This window comes from Channa argus, chromosome 12 (genome assembly GCF_033026475.1).
Source record: "Channa argus isolate prfri chromosome 12, Channa argus male v1.0, whole genome shotgun sequence".
NCBI classification, from domain to species: Eukaryota; Metazoa; Chordata; class Actinopteri; order Anabantiformes; family Channidae; genus Channa; species Channa argus.
Genome location: NC_090208.1, coordinates 27,610,028 through 27,629,937, shown reverse-complemented (window position 1 = coordinate 27,629,937; position 19,910 = coordinate 27,610,028). Strand labels below are relative to the sequence as shown.

Here is a 19,910-nt window from a genome sequence, read left to right as displayed (position 1 = left end):
CAGGTGTGACAGGGAGAGAGGGATTCCCAAGGGGCAGGAGCAAGGGAAGAGCATTTCCCTCACACTGATTTCAATGTTGTTACCAAATGGCTACATGCACATACACGCACACTACGTGCACGCGCAAAGCAATCAGTTATATACTATTCACATAACCTTACTCCTAAACTGAGAACACAATTGTAATATCATAACTTTCCAAGATTAGTTCATTACTACTATATCTATGCTGTTAAAATATTTTCATATAATGGTGTTTACTACCAAAAGCCTCTCATGCAATTGCTTAGTTTCTCTACACAAAACAGAACACCAGAATCCATTTGAGATGGTGTAATAAAATTAACCAACATTGCCACTTGTGCCCTCCTAATTTGTCTGAACTCTTCCCTGAAATTTACACATCCTTCCTTTTTTAACTTCCACCACTTCATCCTCTGCTCTGCCATAGTCTTTTTCATCTTCCTGACCACCCAGAGTCATTTTACAACACACTATCTTGTGTTGTCTGGCTACAATCTCCCCAACCAATACTCTGCAGTCACTGACTTCTTTCAGATTACAACATCGACACAAGATGTAGTCCACCTGAGTTCTTCTACCTCCGCTCTTATACCTTATCTTCCTGCCTCTTCTGGAAGAACATATTCACTAAAGCCATTTATATCCTTTTTGCAAAGTCTACCACATCTGTCCTTCTGCGTTCCTGTCCTGAAGACCAAACCTGCCCATCACATTCTCATTACCTCTGTTTCATTCACCAAAATGTCCATTAAAATCTGCACCAATCACCACTCTCTCACCTCTGGGAATGCTTGGCATCACTTCATCTAACTTACTCTAGAAGTTACTTCTTCTCTTCTAACTAACATCCTACCTGTGGGGCATAACCACTAACACCATTAAACACCACACCTTCAATTTCCAGCTTCAGATTAATCACCCCATCTGATACTCTTTTCGCCTCCAGAACATTCTTTACAAACTGCTATTTCAGGATAACTCCTACTCCATTTCTCTTCCAATCTACACCATAGTAAAACAACTTGAACCCTTCTAAGCTTTTAGGCTTGCAACCTTTTGACCTGGACTCCTGCATACACAGTATACCCACCTTCCTTTTCTGCATCATGTCAAGCAACTCTCTCGCCTTTGCTGTCTCTTTTCTAACTGACAAAAATTGTGTGTCCACAAAGTATTATGTAATAAAAATACTTGACTTTTTATTAGTAGCACAAATAGTCATTGAAGTGAATTTTTTCATTAAGCAAATGCATGTTTATTATGATGAATACAACAAGATACATTAGAAAAACTATCAAATTTTTGCAGCAAACATGATTAATGATTTAAAGTTACATTGATTCTGTCATATTTAAGATTTTTTTTAGTATTTTTTGAATTGATGCTTGTACATTTTCAAAGGAGTAGTTTTTAGATGCAAATATACATAAATGTGCAAACTGTCCTCTTCACTTCTGTCTCTTTATAGCATGTCTTTCTGTAACTTTGTTTTAAATCTTTTAAAAACATAAAATTAATTTTAAAAAAAATGTCTGTTTTTACTCCTATTACATCAACTCATTCACTCCCTTTATTGACTTATAGGCATGAATAAAAAAACTTTATTTTTAATGCCATAATTCTGGACTGTTTTGGCAACACAGAGACCAAGGTGTGCTTATTCTTTTACAACATAACCAGAAAGGCCAACAACACTGACAGACCAAATACAAATACAAATCTATTTGAAAAAAATTAAAGAGAGAATAAGATTATCACTAGTCCTTTTCTGCACAACAATATTGAATCTCTGTATAAAACTATAATTCAGATGAGGCAGTAAAAATCAATGTAAGTTTTGTAACCAATGAACTGTGACTTAACCAAATTGATATAAAAATTAGTAAAGTGATGCTACTGTCACTGGTCACTGGACTCAGTTGTATGTATAATTTTTCTTATCCTATCTGCTTCCATTTACAGAGAGATTGCATTCTTTATTTCATGGATAATAGAGAGTGGATAAACACATAAAAGATAAAATTACAAAAAATAAAAAGAGAGTAACTGAAAAAATGTCTTTCAGGCAGCAGATTTTACCTACAAATGTCTAGCATTATAGTGCAACATTTACACACCAAGAAATTTGTAAAAGCAGACTGAGTAAATACTGAATGAAAGACAAAACATTAAAATCAAATGAATTGGTTGAATTGTTGAGCTTAAACCGTGTTTTGAAGTAAGACACTACATGATACCCAGAGTCCAAAATATTGGAGGGTATGTTTAAGGGGTAACACTAGCAATATGTTAAGCAAAGACAAAGCAAAAATTGATTATCACTTAATCTTACCTGTATGTTTGTATACACAGTCCTCATGCATTCATAACTGTATGGGGTTTATTCATTCATGTGGATACTAGAATAGTAATTTGTTATTCTGAATCATATCTAACTTCCTTTATTTGAAGTACGGTTGGCTAAAAAGAAGAGTAACCACAAGTCTCAGAATGTAGAATGTTGACTCTGAAGAAATATTTACCTTAACAATGGGCTAGGAGCTAAAAGATACAGACTGCAACCATAGCAACAAGGTAATTTAAGTTATGTAAAAAGTTCAGTCATCCAACTTTTGTTCTTTGTATGTATACATAAGGAAAAATGTTCATCTGGGAAAGAAATGCTATTTGTATACACAAAATGACATGTATTCGTGATAGCTAGATAGATACATACTTGAATTATCCCAATGAGAAATACACATCATAGAACTGCTGGAATGGCTGCCACTTGCGGCGGTGCCAAAAGTGTAGGAAATTACTTTGGCATGAGGACATTCTGTAATTACATGGTGATAAGTGTATGTTTATGCACGCTATGGCCAAAAGTATGTGGATACTTTTTGTTAGGGGACATCTCAATGCAGTCTTATGCCAGATGCCATTCCTGATCCAACCCTCTTCAAGTCAATGGCTTATGCATCCTCAGGGGCTGAGGTTGGGCAGTTTGGATAGAGTTTGGAGATACTTTGTTCAGGGACACTTTAAAATAAGAGGAAGTTTGGCTGCAAAGTGTGGCTCAGCCCTGTGGTTGATAGACCATTTTACCAACTGACCTACTGAAATAATTTATTTAAAGTTTAATTTATGTTTGTATCTGTATTGATCTGTAAAGTATTTAGCAGTTCTGAGTCCATTCTGAATAAACGGTTTCAGATTCATTTTGGTGATTAGTTTAGAATACACTGTATTAAACAACACTGAACTCTACTGTATAAGGGACACTGTAGCTTATGTGGAAATAATCTTCTTCTTTTCCTTTCGGCTGCTCCTTTTCAGGAGTCGCCACAGCGAATCATGTGCCTCCATCTAACTCTGTCCTCTGCATCCTCTTCTTTCACACCAACTAACTTCATGTCCTCTCTCACTACATCCATAAATCTCCTCTTTGGTCTTCTTCTCTGAACATGTCCAAACCACCTCAATCTGGCCTCTCTGACTTTATCTCCAAAACATCTAACATGAGCTGTCCCTCTGATGTCTTCATTCCTGATCCTGTCCATCCTCCTCCTCCATCCTTGATGCAGACCCACCTCCACCTTGAACTCCTCTGTCACACCTACAGCACCTCACCACAGTCTTACAGCTCTCATACATGTCCTGCACCACTCTAACATAGTTCTCTGCCACTCCAGACTTCCTCTTAAAATACCACAGCTCCTCTCTCTGCACCCTGTCATACGCTTTCTCTAAATCTACAAAGACACAATGCAACTCCCTCTGACCTTCTCTGTACTTCTCCATCAGCATCCTCAAAGCAAATACTGCATCAGTTGGACTCTTTCTAGGCATGAAACCATATTGCTGCTCACAAATGTTCACCTCTGCCCTTAGCCGAGCTTCCACTACTCTTTCCCACAACTTCATTGTGTGACTCATCAGCTTTATTCCTCTGTAGTTGCCACAGCTCTGCACATCTCCCTTGTTCTTAAAAATTGGTACCAGTACACTTTTCCTCCAGTCCTCAGCATCCTCTCACTCTCCAAGATCTTGTTAAACAAACTAGTCAAAAACTCTACTGCCACCTCTCCTAGACACTTCCATACCTCCACAGTTATGTCATCAGGACCAACTGCCTTTCCACTCTTCATCCTCTTCAACGTCCTCCTCAGTTCACTCTTACTAATCTTTGCTACTTCCTGCTCCACACCAGTCACCTCTTCTACTCTTTGTTCCCTTTCATTTTCCTCGTTCATCAACTCTTCAAAGTTCTCCTTCCATCTTCCCATCACACTCCTGGCACCTGTCTATACATTTCCATCCTTATCTTTAATCACACTAACCTGCTGCACATCCTTCCCATCTCTTTGTCTGACCAACCTGTACAAATCCACCTCTCCTTCTTTAGTGTCCAACCTAACATACAAGTCCTCATATGCTCTTTGTTTGGTTTTTGCCACCTCTACCTTCACCTTACGCTGCATCTCCCTGTACTCCTGTCTACTCTCTTCAGTCCTCTCAGTGTCCCACTTCTTCTTAGCTAACCTCTTTCTCTGTATACACTCTTGAACTTCCTCGTTCCACCACCAAGTCTCCTTGTCCGCTTTCCTCTTTCCAGATGACACACCGAGTACCCTCCTACCTGTCTCCCCGATCACATTCGCTGTAGTGTTCCAGTCATCTAGGAGCACTTCCTGACCACCCAGAGTTTGTCTCAGTTCTTCCCTGAAACCTACACAACATTTGTCCTTTTTCAACTTCCACCACTTGTGTTGTCTGGCTACACTCTCCCCTACCAATACTTTACAGTAACTGGTCTCTTTCAGATTACAACGTCTACACAAGATGTAGTCCACCTGCTTCTACCTCCACTTTAAAACCCTTAAAAGTTTAAAAGCCTTAGCCTACCAAACATACAGAAACAATGTGTAAACTTTGAGTTCTTCCTAAAGGAGAAGGAACTTCACAAGACAAACAGGCCCCTTAATATTAGGGGAAATTCTACCAGAGCTGGAAGCTCTCTCTACTGATTGAAAAAGCCAAAAAGGCACACACCTTATGTCCAAGAATGTACATTGAAATACAGAATAAATAGAATGTCAAAATATTATAATACAAAATATTATAATTATATAAAGGAGTTCCTAACTCAGTTATGTAAACACAGAAATATTGTTTGGATTTTGTTCCAGAGGACAAAAAATCTTTTCTTAAAAGGACTATTCAGCCAGTGCTTGGAACTTATCTGAGTGGTGGACAGATAAAAACTACAGAGATACAGACGGCAAAGGAGAGAGGAAAATAGGCAGGCTGCAGAGCCAGGCTGCGTCAACCTCCATTCAACCTCAACTTGTTATGCTGAGATATATTTATCTATGGAATCAGATGAAAAGAATCATTTAATCAAACTTCAAGCAAACCTACAAGAAATAAAGGCCTGGTTGTCCTACTTCTAAACTCAGACAAAATAGTATTTGGACCTAAAACTCTCAAAAATATGCTGTCCAATCATATTGTTACCCTAGATGGCATAACTGTGGTACTGTGGTAAGGTACAACTGCAAGGAACCTCTGAGTTATTTTTGACCAGGATTTGTCCTTTATCTCACATGCATTTGTTACTTCTAGGTTGGACTACTATAAATCCCTACTTTTGAGAGGCTGCAGTAATTACCTAAAAAGTCTGCATTTAATTATGCTGCAGCAAGAGTGCTAACTGGAACTAGCAAGAGAGATCATATTTCACCTTCACTAGCTTCTCTCCATTGGCTTCCCATTAAATCTTGAACAGAATTTAAAACCCTGCTTCTAACATATCTAAGCTCTAAGCTTTCAAGCTCCATCATATCATCCCAATAGATCATTTCGATCTCAGAATGCGGGCCTATTTGTGATTCATAGAATTTCCAAAGGTAGAATCGGAGGCAGAGACTTTAGCTTTCAAGGTCCTTTACTGTGGAACCAGCTCCCAGTTCAGATTTGGGATCAAACACCCTCTCTGGGCTTACAACCTTCCTCTTTGATAGAGCTTATAGTTAGTTATAGTTATGCTGCTATAGGCTTAGACTGCTTGGGGACCCACCCCCTGATGCACTATGCTCCTTTCCTCCTCTTGACCCTCTCTCCTCTCACCCCACAATTGTAGCCACTGAATGACATTAACTTTGTGTGTTCTCTCCAGTAGTTGTCTTTCCACTTCTTTCTCCCTCTTTGTATCCATTTCTGCAGGTGTCCCCAGCTTTGGAGCTGTTTTACAGTGTGCAGCTACTGGTCCTACCAACCTGCCCAATGTTTTGTTCTTGCTTTTGTTGCTCTTTTTTTTTCTCTCTCCACTTTCCACTCACCCCAACCTGAGCCTGGTTCTGCTGGAGGTTTCTTCCGTTAAAGGGAGTTTTTCCTGTCCAGTGTTGGGTTTTCTCTATACATCTTTATAGTCTTTACTTCTGTAAAGTGCCTTAAGATTCCTTTATTGTGAATTGGCGCTATATAAATAAAGTTGAATTTTTAGTTCTTTCCTGGTTTGTGTTTCCTTTCTTTCCTTTCCAAATTTGAAATATACCTTTTAGGTCCAAGTCGGCGTTTTATCCTCCTTGTTGGAGTGATTTTTCATTTACCTCTTTTGATATCCTGTGTTCAGTAACAATCAGTAACAATCTCACACTCCCCTTTCTTTGGTTTGTCAGCTTCATCTACCCCATTTTTTAGTTTTCATATGTGTCTTCACTTGTATCCTGACTCTGTTTTAATTAGCCCTTGTCCATCTTAATGTGTTCATATTCTGTTATTTTAGTTTCTTGTTAGTTCTCTGGTTCATGTATCAAGTTTGTGTTCTGTATTTATTGCTTATCATCCTAGCGTCCATTTATTTGTTATTCCTCTCTTATTGTGTCGCTTAAAAATAAAAGTCACACACATATACAATGGGGCAAAAAAGTATTTAGTCAGCCACCGAGCTCGAGCTGGTATTTTGGCCCATTCTTCCATCAAGAGCAGTGATGTTTTGGGGCTGTCGCTGGGCAACACGGGCTTTCAACTCCCTCCACAGATATTCTATAGGATTGAGGTCTAGGAACTGGCTAGGCCATTCCAGGACCTTGAAATGCTTCTTACGGAGCCACTCCTTCGTTGCCCGGGCGGTGTGTTTGGGATCATTGTCATGTTGGAAGACCAGCCACGTCTCATCTTCAATGCACTCGCTGATGGAAGGAGGTTTTTGCTCAAAATCTCACGATTTTCTGAAAATTGCTCCCACAATTGATTTATTCACACAAAGCTGCTTGCCTATTGTAGATTCACTCTTCCCAGCCGTGTGCAGCTCTACAATTTTGCTCCTGGTGTCCTTCGACAGCTCTTTGGTCTTGGCCATGGTGGAGTCTGACTGTTAGGCTGTGGTCAGTTGTCTTCTATACAGATAACGAGTTCAAACAGGTGCCATTAATACAGGTAACGAGTGGAGGACAGAAGAGCTTCTTAAAAAAGAAGTTACAGGTTTGTGAGAGCCAGAAATCTGTGTGTGAATGTGATTTCCAGGATTTTTTTTCCACATTCTGTCTCTCACAGTTGAAGTGTACCTATGATGAAAATTACAGACCTCTGTCATAATTAACATAACCTCTGACTAAATAGTTTTTTGCCCCATTGTATTAATATTTTCTTTTCTTTCTTTTTTTTTTAGCCAAAGCTCCTAAACGGACCACAGTAAAAGAAATGATTACCTTTTGGGGAATACAGAGCAGAGTGGGTTGATGTATATTCAATCACTGAGAGACAGTTAAAGTAGAGGGTGTTGAGACTATCGACATATTGTTGTAGCAGGGACAAGATTTGACTCTCCTAGACTATATAAGAAGCCATTTCTGTTGTTGTTGTTGAGTGTATCTTGGTTGAGTTGGCCAATGACATAGAATTTCAGATAAGTTTAACTTAGACATGAGGTTGCATCAGAATTTGAGTGTGGATTACACAGACAATAAGAATACGGGGTAGATAAACTATAGTAACTGTTTTGATGAGGCTCTAGGTTTTAGGAAACAAGAAGATGATCAAGGGCCCGATCCTAAGGTGAGAGAGTGAGCTGGTCAAGAACAATGGACTTTGACATCGCATTATCATATGACACACAAATGACATAAATCAGTCAATTAGTTAGTCATCAGTCAACTTGTTATTTACTCCCTTATACCGATCACATGCTTATTTCACATTCATATAAGAATACTGATCTAGGGTTAGGGTTAGATGCTCAGATCCTGCTGTCACTGGGCCTGGACCACCATCTCTGTGGTTGGTTTAGGACTTCCTCTCCAATAGACCACAGCACGTAAGACTTGGAGACCTCATCTCCCCTAATACCATCCTCAACACTGGCACTCCCCAAGGCTGTCCTCTCAATCCCCTCTTATACTAACTCTTCACACATGACTGCTCTCTCATTCATAACACAATTGACATACAATATCATGGATGAGACAGCCGTGGTGGGGACGATAACCAACAATGATTAGGCAGCCTACAGAGAGGAGGAGCAGGCCCTCACATCTTTGTGCCAATGACTTGGTCCTCAACATCAGCATAACCAAGGACCTCGTCATCGACTTCAGGAAACACAAGGACACAATACATGCCAGTCTGGTGATCAATGGTTAAGAGGTGAAACAGTTGAAGAGTTAAAGTACCTTGAAACACTGCACAAAAGATCATCTGTGCCCTTCTTCCACCCCTGGAACATTTACACCCTGCCTGGCTGAAAGATCAGGTCTGACACACACAGTGGACAATGTATTTTTGACACCCTCCCTTCTGGCAGGCTCAGAAGTAGGAGGGCATGGACAGAAACTGCTTCTTCCCCTGTGAAAACTCCTCCTTTATTTTATGTAATTTATTATCCCTAAAGGAATTGATTCGTGCTGTGAAAGGATTGCTATCAAAACAAATGTGCAATGACAAAGAATTATCTATTTAAGCTATTTAAGCTATTAGGTTTAAGCTATTTAAGCTATTAAGTTTCGCTTGTGAATTTCCAAGTCACATTCACCAACCCGCTGTCCATGAGGAACTGCATATCCCTGAGAATTGATCATTTACACAATCCACACACCTAATACTGCCATATAAGATCTTTCTGTTCCACTGTGTTTCAGTGTGTTTTCCATAATGTTTCATACACAAAAATGGCATATCAGAGAGTAAAATGAAGTAGAATGGGTGACTAACTAATGAATAACTCAGACGTTTGCCCTACTACTTTTAGGACCATGTGCTTGCATCTGAATCAAATCTCGAATCTCTGACAGAAAAACTGAAACCAGTAAAAGTGAGGCTCAGCAGGACATAGCTTTATGACTGAAAGTGGTTTACTTCTACATGTTCCACCATAATATATGCCTGGAATATTTGGCATCCACATACTCATGGCGACATAGCATATTTTTCTGAAAAAATTATATTTATGAGCTCATTTTGAAGATTCTTTGACTGAAAACATTATTATTATCACTGTCTATACAGCAATATTCTACCAGCCATTAAGAGTTTTTTCAGCATCCATCACTATTTTTCCTGGGTCTAACTGACATTTCTAAAGGTAAAAATTACAATTTGTTTATTTTGTTGGCTTGTATCTGCATTACTCTTTTTTCCTCACACAGTGATGTAATGAGCCAATTACCTTTTTACTCAATACTTGAGTAAAAGTTAACCTAAAAATATTCTCCAGTACATATAAAATTTCAAATGTTTTACTCAAGTAAAAGTACTAAGCTAAAAATCTTATTTTACTTGCAGTACAAAAGAAAAAAGTACTATGTATTTTAAACAATACTGATTATGCTAATTTTTGCAAAACATGCACAGTAATTATTAAGCAATAATGGACATAATGGTTGCTATGGGTGGAGCTGATTTTAACCAGTTTATCATTGACAGGAAGCTAAACCATGATGATATATCTAAAATGATATATTTTTAGAAAAAACATAATATTTTTATGTCAAAACTGCCAGGTGGTATTATTGTTGTGTCTGATCAGTGTATATTTCCTTTCATTCTTCAACCAAGGTCCAATTTTATCCAGACTGCCTCAGGATAATGTTTTTTTTAATAACAACAAATCAAAGTAGTAATATTTTGCTGTATATGTAAAACAAAATTAAATACAAAGTCATAAAGTAACACTATTTCGTACTCATCTATCCTTAGTCCTTGCTCCCTCTTTTTCTCAATCCTCTTGCTCCACGTTCAGTCCAACATTTGAGGTCTTTTCATAAGTATCTTCTGTATATATTTCCCCAGACCCTCATGGTTGCTGTCATTTGTCCTCGTTCCGGACACATAATCTTTGTTTCTTCTCACTGCAGGTGCTAGGGCTGTGTTATACAAATTCCTCTGTTGAGAAGAAATCACAGGTATTTGGAAAAGGGAATGTGGTTTGTAAATGGTTACTTGATGAAATGTCTGGGGGTACAGTGAGAAGGGATAACTAGTGTAGTAAGGCTTCTGGTGGCGGTCTGATGGAGGTTCACTAAGCCAAGGCTGGTTCCAGCTGTGGTGCTCTGGAGGGAAAGTGGTTTTTGAAGGTTTTTTGAGGATGAAAGCAGGTTTATGGATGTAGTAATGGGGTTTGGTTCTGGGGAGAGGAGGAAAATAGATTGGGTAATTATCTGGATTAGGCCGGTAGGAGGACAGGTAAGTGTAGCCAGTCCAAACTGACTTGGGGGTTTTGAGCCAGAGTTGCTGCTTAGTTGACATAGGCTTCTGAGATTTGGGCCAAATATTTGATTTAACTAGTAGAGGCTTTGCAGTTTTGCCCCAGTGATCCTGTGATTTTGTTGGCATTTTCTCTTGAAATGAAGTTTTTAGAAGATTGACAGTTGAAGAGGTTTGCTTAGAGATGGGGTAGTTACTTCTATTGTCTGAAATTTGCATTGCTGAGATACCATGGGAAGATTTTGAAGACAGGGAAGTTATAGTTTTTTGCCTATGTAATGCAGGTGGGACAACTTTCTTCTTCTTCTTCTCTACATCGTTGATGATGTCGACCACATCATCAGCCGGAAGGTGGAGTTTGCTGGAGATCTCGATCAGTGTGTCAATGATCTGAGGATCAATAGCATCCTCTGTCATTTCTTGTTCCTCATTGGACCTCTTGTCCTCTGCAGCATTAGGCAGAAATGAGCTGTACTTCTTTTTCCCATTATTCTGTTTGATCATGTAGCGGAGCAGCATGTCTGAGGCAATGTCGGCTAACTTCTCCTCTTCCTTCTTGGCTCTCTGGGCCTCAGCTACCTGCCGCCTCATTTCTTCCTGCTCAGCTTTGGCATAAGTCTCCTCCTCCTCTGTACTCAGCACCTCCTCATCTTTCTCCTCCTCCTCCTCTGGTTCATTATCTTCCACCTCCACCTGCTCTGCTGGAGGCAGGGACTGTACTGCATATCCACCATAATTACTGTCACCCATAAAATTGCCTTCCCTAAATGTTGGCAAGTTTAGGGCTTTCTGTGTCTCCTCTTGCCATTTAAGTTTATTTTTAGACAAGGCAAAGTTGCTGCTTTCATTTATTGGTATGATGTCATTGTAGCTGCTGTAACCTCTGTTGTCTCTTTGGTTTTGCTTGTAAAAACTATCCCTCTTAGTGGCTGTATTAAAATGAGGAAACTCCTTAATCATTGCCTCAAGGCTCTTCGCCTCCTCTGGGCTGAGATGCTCTTCCTCCTCAATACTTTGTGTAGGGGTGGTTAATCCCTGCTGGGGGGCACCACCCTTCCCATTCTCCCTTCTTTCTTCTAGACTAGTGAGTTGCTTTTTGGTTTTGACTTGGACGGTCTGGCTTGTGATATGACTGGTCACTTTTTCTGTCATCATCTCCTCTTGTTTTTGAACTTTCTTTCTCTCCTCTTCCTCCTCCTTTTCCTGCTCCTTCCATTTTGTTGCAATGATCAACTTTAATTCCTGTTGCCCATTTTGATCATCATCTTCCATTATTCTCACATCCTTTAACTCATCTTTTTTTTTAGCCTCTCTAGTCTCAGCCTTCCTATTTTCTTTTAACCCATAAAGCTTATCTCCCTCCCTTCGTCTTTCTGCTTTTGAGGGATTCAGTGCCTCCACTAAAACAGCTGCTAGGGTTTTGGGATCTACATCTTTAAAGAGTTCCTCTTCTTCTTGTGTCTTTTCTTTCTGTATTGATTGTATGTTGTTGTCTTTATCCCATGTTTTTTCAACTCCTGACACTGTTTGCCCAAGAGGAACATTACTGTGTGGGTTCTCGACATGTCTAGGAGAGTTGGTAGGATTGGGACTTGAGAGATGGAAAAAAGAAGCCCCTGTCAGGAGGATTAGGAGTGTAGGGAAAGTTAAGGTATCATAGTGCCCAGTCATTGCCACTCAGAACAGGACCCACGATGAGCAGTAGGGGTGATCCAAAATGTCTGTAGGAGCAAGAAAAACAGAAAAGAAGATCTTCACTTTCTGTAATTGGCATCTTAAATGGTCTGCACTATATAGCACTTTTCTACCTTATTGGTACCCAAAGTGCATTACACTGCTTCTCATTCACCCATTCGCACTTACAATCACATTTACACAGTGATGGGGGAGCAACTAATTTGGAGTTCAGTGTCTTGCTCAGGGACACATTAACATATGAAAGGAGAAGCTGGGAATCAAACTAACAATCCTGGGAAATAGTGGACAACTGCTCTACCTCCTGAGCTGCAGTCAACCTATAATATGATAATTAGTTTGATTGCTTGAAGCTGTGATACAGCTGCCCCATGATGAAGCGCTTTACATGTTACAGTCCTACAATGTCCTACTTCTAAATTCAGACAAAACTGAAGTTATACTATCAGCACCTAAAAATCTAAGAAATGTGATGTCTAACCATATTGTTACTCTAGATGGCATTCCTTTGTCCTGCCGTACTACTGCAAAGAACCTCTGAGTTATTTTGTCCTTTATCTCAAACATAAAACAAATCTCTAGAAAAGCCTTCTTCTACATGTGAAATATTGCCAAAAATTATTATGTCTAGTCAATTATGTCTTTGTTGTGAATTGGCTCTATATAAATAAACTAGAATTTAATTGAATTGTAAATTAATGACACCAGAGTTGTTCTGGTGTCATTTATTGTCATTATTACACTATTAGTAAACACATTTTCCATAATGACACTTCGGTTAAGATAACCTGATAAATAATTTGGCTCTTAGCACAAGAATTCATACAACCACGCCCAAACTTCTGTCAACATAAGTAACATTAGTGTATTCAGGCCTAAAAGGGACACAAATAAATACATTGATTAATGCAGCTTTCACATTTATTTTTACATGTTTAACCATATGTATGTTTTTTAAATTTATTTCTAAATTTAGTGTATTTCTGGATTGATTTAATTTCATTTTTCATTAGCGACTGTTTGTTTGTTTTTAAAGTGACTAGCGACAAATCTTTTTCCAGTGTTATTAGAGACATTTGGAGCCTGATGATGCCTCATTCTCACTTTTCTCAATGAGCAGTGGGTGCTGCCGTAGGGCTCTCACACATCCCAAAGCACTCACAGGCAGCCCAATCCTTGGGTAACCCCTCCCAGCTGCAGTTAGAGCAGGAGAGGTTCACCCCTTCACCGCATCTAGACTGCAAATGAAATTAATAGTGCATGCACAAGCCACTGCTGGTACCCATACTAGTAAAAGAATATAATATAAAGAAATGCATACAGGCACCCTAAATGCCGAAATACACACAAAAATATTGTTTGTAATGTTTTATTGCAAATTGTGATTTGTGGACACCAACACTTTGTAAAGGTTCAAGAAAACAGTTTATCAGTTTGTTTGTGTTGAAATAAGCTAAATGTTAGAAAACATGAGTAGCTCTCTGCCATTTTCATTTAGTAAAAGTAGCTCTCCAGGGAAGAGAGGTTTAAGACTTTGAGGGGATTTTGAAAGTCTTTGCAATTTCAGGTTGAGGAATATTTTTCTGAAATTGTTCCACAATTTTTAATGCAGTTTGTCACAGATTGGTTGAACCTCTGCCTATCTTTACACCTGAGAGGCTCCTTTTATATAGTCATGTCACTGACTTGTTGCCAATTAAACTAATTGGTTGTCAAATGCTCCTCTTTTTGTTTTTGATTTACTTTTTTAACCGCTTGTTTCCCCTTTCCAACTTTTTTGAAATGTGTTGTGGCCATCAAATTCAAAATTTGCTAATATTTTCCATGAAATGATAAAATGTCTCAGATTCAACATCTGATATAAAGATGGGTTGTTGAGATTTCCAAATCTGGGGCAAGTAACAACTTTGGAATTGGTGGATGACTGCTTGACCTTCTGAGCCTTGATTAAATGGAACTTCATTGGTGAGGTAAACTTTTAGCTATACAGTATAAACTGGTAGATGTGATGCTCCTTTTAGCATCATGAGTTTATATATCTATCGCTGGTGTGTGCAACATGAAAACACATGTCCACACATGACTTCTCCTGTGTATGTGTCTGTGTATGGGGGGATGCACTTGATGCACCTGATCCAGTGCAGGTTATGCATGTTATCGCAAAGCCAGAAGACCACTAAAGTTAATTTTAGTACCGATCTAATAGACACAAGGTTTTTTTATGTATATTTCAGTAAAATAATTTATAATTTGCTATTCAATGTTTTTCATTTGTCACTATCTTCTAGCAACCTGCACAAACATTTCCATAGTCAAGGATTCCAGAATGCCCAATTATGACCAATTCAAAGATTCAATGTTTATAGTCATGTGCACAGACAGAAAGCATGTTTCCCTGCACAATGAAATTTTTACTTTGCCGTCCACAATAAATGTCATACAAAAAAGTAAATACAAATAGAAAAAAATTAAATAAAAAATAAGAGCAGAAAAATAAGAGCAATAAAGGCAATCAAAGTGAGGTAGTGCAGTTCTGAACAGGGCAATAATAAGTGAGGTAGTGCAGTTCTGAAATAATGAATGTGCAAAAGCAAAAATGTAAATAAATGTAAACAGTTATGACCATGGTTGCAAACTCCTATCAGCTGTTGAGGAGTCTGATGGCAGAGGGGAAGAAAGAGTTCTTCAGTCTTGAAGTCCTGGATTTCATACTTCTGTACCTCCGTCCTGAGGGTAGAAGTGTGAACAGTCCGTGCTGGGGGTGGGAAGGGTCTTTGAGGATGGCATCAGCTCTCCTGTGGACTCCGGTGGTAGATGCTCTGCAGAGAGGGCAGTGGAGTCCTGGTGATCTTCTGCGCAGTCTTCACCACTCTGCAGGCGTTTGCGGTCCATGGCAGTAGTGCTGCCGTACCACACAATGATGCAGTTCAAGTCAGGACACTCTCGATGACGCAGCTGTAGAAATTGCTGAGGACCTTTGGCGACATGCCAAACTTCCTCAGCATCCTCAGAAAATACAGCCACTGTTGGGCCTTCTTGACCAGCTGCATGATGTGAGGTGTCCATGTTAGGTAGGTTAGGTGAGGTTGTTGTCTCCACACCATGACACCAGACTGGCCACCTCCCTCCTGTAAGCTGCCTCGTCACCGCCAGCGATGCGTCCTATCACTGCGGTTTCGTCCGCGAACTTCAGGATGATGTTTTCCTTGTGGTAGGCGACACAGTCGTAGGTGAACAGGGTGTGGAGGATGGGGCTGAGTACACAACCCTGTGGAGTCCCAATGTTTGTGATGATACTGGCTGAAGTCCTATTACCAATCCTGACAGACTGAGGCCTGCCAGTCAGGAAGTAGCCATTTACAGAGGGTTGGGTGCAGACCAAGTGTGGACAGTTTGTGGGTGAGTTTGTGGGGGATGACTGAGTTGAAGGCGGAGCTGTAGTCGATGAAGAGTATCCTTACGTATGAGTCCTTATTTTCCAGATGAGAGAGGGAACAGTGAATGGCAGCAGCGTTGGCATCCGAGGTGGAACTGTTGGGCCGGTAGGCATACTGTGGGGGGGTCAATAGTGTCTGGTATGCTGCCTTGAATGTGGGCCAGCACATCTCTCTCGAAACACTTCATGATGATTGGAGTGAGTGGCACTGGCCTGTCGTCATTCAGGCAGGTGGGTGGGCTCTTCTTAGGCAGGGGGAACTGGTCGTGGTCTTAAAGCATGAAGGAACGGTGCACTGGCTGAGGGAGAGGTTGAAGATGGAGGTGAGAACATCAGCCAGTGTTGTGCTCGTTGGCACATGCTCTGAGGGCCCGCCCAGGAATGTTGTCTGGTCCTGCTGCTTTGCGGTGGTTGATCTTCCTCACACATACGGTACATCGAAGAATACATTAGATCCAACTCCTCAGAACACAACTCGGCAGTCTATTAAGATCTGAAGATAAGGCTTATTCCCTTAAAGATGGCAATGTGCAAATTCTGGACAGAGAAGACCACTGGTTTGAAGAAGGTGTTAAAGGATTAGTTTATGTTAGACTGGAGTGACCCTCTCTTAATAGAAGAAGTGTATGGCAGTAGAATAGTAGCAAAATTATTTATATGTGTATTGGAAATTGTGTGTGCATACTCAGACTTGTGTGTCTGTGCTGAGATTTGTGTGTTTGCACAGCGATTTTCCTTGCCCTCAGCTCGGGCTCCCAGGTTGGCCTTACAGGACCCACAGACCGGCAAATTTACTGTTTTTTCAGCTGTTGTGCAGCTCATGGGGTTTGAACTCATAGTGTCATGTCCAGTGACTAGATTTGTGTTTAGTCGACCTGGTTATTGAAGCTTTTATGGCCATTAACTCATTACTGAGTCTTTGCAAACATGTCGCTCAGCACAATTAGCTTTATATCCAAAATACTGTAAATAAAAAAAAATTATTTTTCAATATCAAGTTGTTTATCACAACACTGACATTTGTCTTCAGTCACTCAGACCTCACCAATTATCAACATGTTACTATGATATTTCCTTTTATTTGGCTTAAATCAAGTTAACATTATAATGAAAGGAGGGAGACTTGGTTACTGTGTGGATTGTACCACATCAGTTTCTCCAAAGAAATGATCAGAAATGCTGTTATATGATTAATTTGGCTTTCTAGCCATTGCTACATAGAGTAACAGTAATGCAGTTTTGCAATACACAACTATTCATATCCATTATAACTTTATCCACTGTATCTGATAGGCACAGATACAAATACACCAATGATAACCTTTCTGCATTTCAAAACTGGTTTACTGACTGTAGCTCCTCTATTCCACCTGGGAAACAGCCTTTTTACATGTATGCACAGACATGTATTGTTCATTGTGTCCAAGAGGGACATCTGATCATGAGACTTCATGATGAAAGGACTACTATGAAGTTACTTGACTTGTATTTTTTGATTTATTAAGCTTTGGTGTAGTCTTTGGGTTTACAAAGTACACTGCCAATATTGTGTTTGTGGATGCAGATTGTACAGCAAAATAAATGTTTAATGTAACATGAGATTTGTGTCCTGTTTTGTAGCCGGTTCCTTCATAGGAAAGCTGATGCAGAAATTTGCTCACCCTGACAGTCAATATAGAGGATGGATTGCTGAGGCTACGCACAACTTCTCCTTATAAACTGGTGATAACCAACTAGGATAAAATTGGCTACAGGTTAGAAGACACACTGCACAGTACAGCCTATAACTGTCCAGTCACACAATTTAATTGTTTTACCTGTGTGGTTTATTGTATTTAACATGAAAGGAGATTAAACCACTGGCTTTAGGCTCTTTTATTAATTTCACATCCATACTGGTTCATACACACAGCTAATGCTGCCAGGGAGTTTGTTATGGCCCACCAGTTGCATGACCTTCACTTCCAGGGTCACCTGACCTCAGTCCAGCTGTACAGGTGTATACAGGCTGAAGGTACCAAGTATCTTCTGAGCTATATGACTCAGACAGTCCATGAATGAAGGTCTTTGGGCCAAAAGTTTTATTAACAAGCCAAAATTGTATCATACCGGTAACATTATCTTTGCTTTACTAAAGCTAGAAGTACCATCACTAGTAAAATCTATAGCTACAGTCCACTGTTTATATGTTAATCCAAACCTTTAATCTAGACAGGTAAGATTAACCTCAGAGCTTTGGGTGTGGACCACTTTTACCTATTAGTCGGGCCTTATTAAAACTTTACCCATAAAAAGTTATTATAGTAGTGGAGCCTTCATTACAATGTGACTACTGGAGCTGATGATATTAGAGTTCTTCAAGGAATGTTGCCTTTGTGTTTCAAAGGTCTATTTTCCTGCACTATGCTTAAGTGCCAGACCTTGTTCACCTGTTCACGCTGGCAATATGTGCATCTGAGGTAAATTTACTGCATACTAGAGAAAAGGTGAAAAGGTCCACACTGAACTCTCGATCAGCATCTATTTTTTCGCACTGCAGAGTATCAGAAGACCAGAGCAGAGTGCTGGAGAGGCATTGGGCATCAGTGCTTTGGGTGTAGCATCACTTACCTCTTACTTTTATTTTTATTTTTTGCCTGTGTTTGTTTTGTCTACTAAGCCTCATGTAGATGGTGGAAGTGAAAATGCCCTGACAGTCAGATAATTAGACATTTAGATTTTGGTTTTTTGAGTGAATACATTTGGACATTATTTTACATACATACAAATATTATTTACAGTTACAGATTTGTGTACAGACACATAAATTCAAGTACAGACACTCAAACAGACTGAAATTCAAATCCGAGTACAGACACACAAGTCTGAGTATGCACACACACATCCCTGTACATACACAGATTGAGACACATAAGTCCAAGTACACATGCACAATTCCCTGTCCACATACAAATAATTTTGCTACTATTCTACTCCTATGGAGGTGGACAAAACCAGTAATCAAAAACTTACAATGCAATTCTTTCAGAGGGAGAAAGGAAAAAAAGGAGAGACAAATGCAGCTGATTCACAAGGGAACCTGTCGGAATTTCTTTTAAAAATCACTACAGGAAAATGAGTTATTTACACTTCTATGAGGCACTTTGTGTTACTTAAATTTTTTGTCTGACTTCAGGCAGATTTTGTTTTTTACTGAGGTGGCATTATTCTGTTAATGATCACTCCATTCATTCAGCCTTTCATTCAGCTATGTAATCCTGTCTGCAGCCTTTTTTTATGCACATGCATACTCAGAAACCTGGTTATGTGTATGAAATGCAAAGGAATCAGCATTCTACGAAAGCAATCTACTTGGATAAAGCCTACCAGCTTTCCTATTGACATGACATTTCCAAGAAAACCAACTGTAAAGTAGTTATTTACATCCATGTTAACACGTTTAGTGACCTAACAACTACATAGAAGGCTTAAAGAAGCCTTTCAGATAAGAAATGTAAAACTTACAGCACTTCTGGGATAACCATAACCTGAATAACTGAGAATCTTCACATATGGTTAACCTTGTGAAATTAAGGTTGCTGCATTTTTGCAGTTGCTTGCCAAATCTGTACAATCTCAGGGCATGAAAGGAAACACTTGACTTTTCCCTGACCTGACTACTTTAAAGGCTTAAATAAATGCCAACTTGTTCATATTAAATAGTGTGGCCAAAACAATAGAACCACATCTTAATATAAAGCATTCTAGTGTAACTCAACCACTCTCTGTGACCTCAATGATAAACACACAGTAAAACGATTACCTTTCTGACAGTGTCCAAAAAAAAACTGAAAAATTATAACCTTGTAAACCTGTACATATCTACCCCCACTGAATGTATAGCAAGAAAAAAAAGAATAAAATGTCAAAATAATTGAGGAAATAAATTAATGTTGAAAGAAAGATCAAAATAAAAAAATGAAATAATATAAAAATAAATAAATAAATAAATAAAAGTATATTTTAAGTGTAATTTCTGGATTTATTTATTTATATATTTTTATGCCTTTTTAAGTCCTCTATCTCGGTACAA

General features: G+C 39.2%; 1 protein-coding gene across 1 annotated transcript in view; it reads right to left on the bottom strand.

Moving 5' to 3' along the window:
- Positions 1 to 1,125: 1,125 nt before the first annotated feature.
- vgf (VGF nerve growth factor inducible) overlaps positions 1,126 to 19,910 on the bottom strand; it is a 33,676-nt gene continuing 14,891 nt past the window's right edge. The window contains exon 2 of the mRNA XM_067523583.1: positions 1,126 to 12,428. Coding sequence (XP_067379684.1) covers positions 10,240 to 12,378 — 2,139 coding nt within the window. The 5' untranslated portion in view covers positions 12,379 to 12,428 and the 3' untranslated portion in view covers positions 1,126 to 10,239. The remainder of the gene's footprint in view (positions 12,429 to 19,910) is intronic.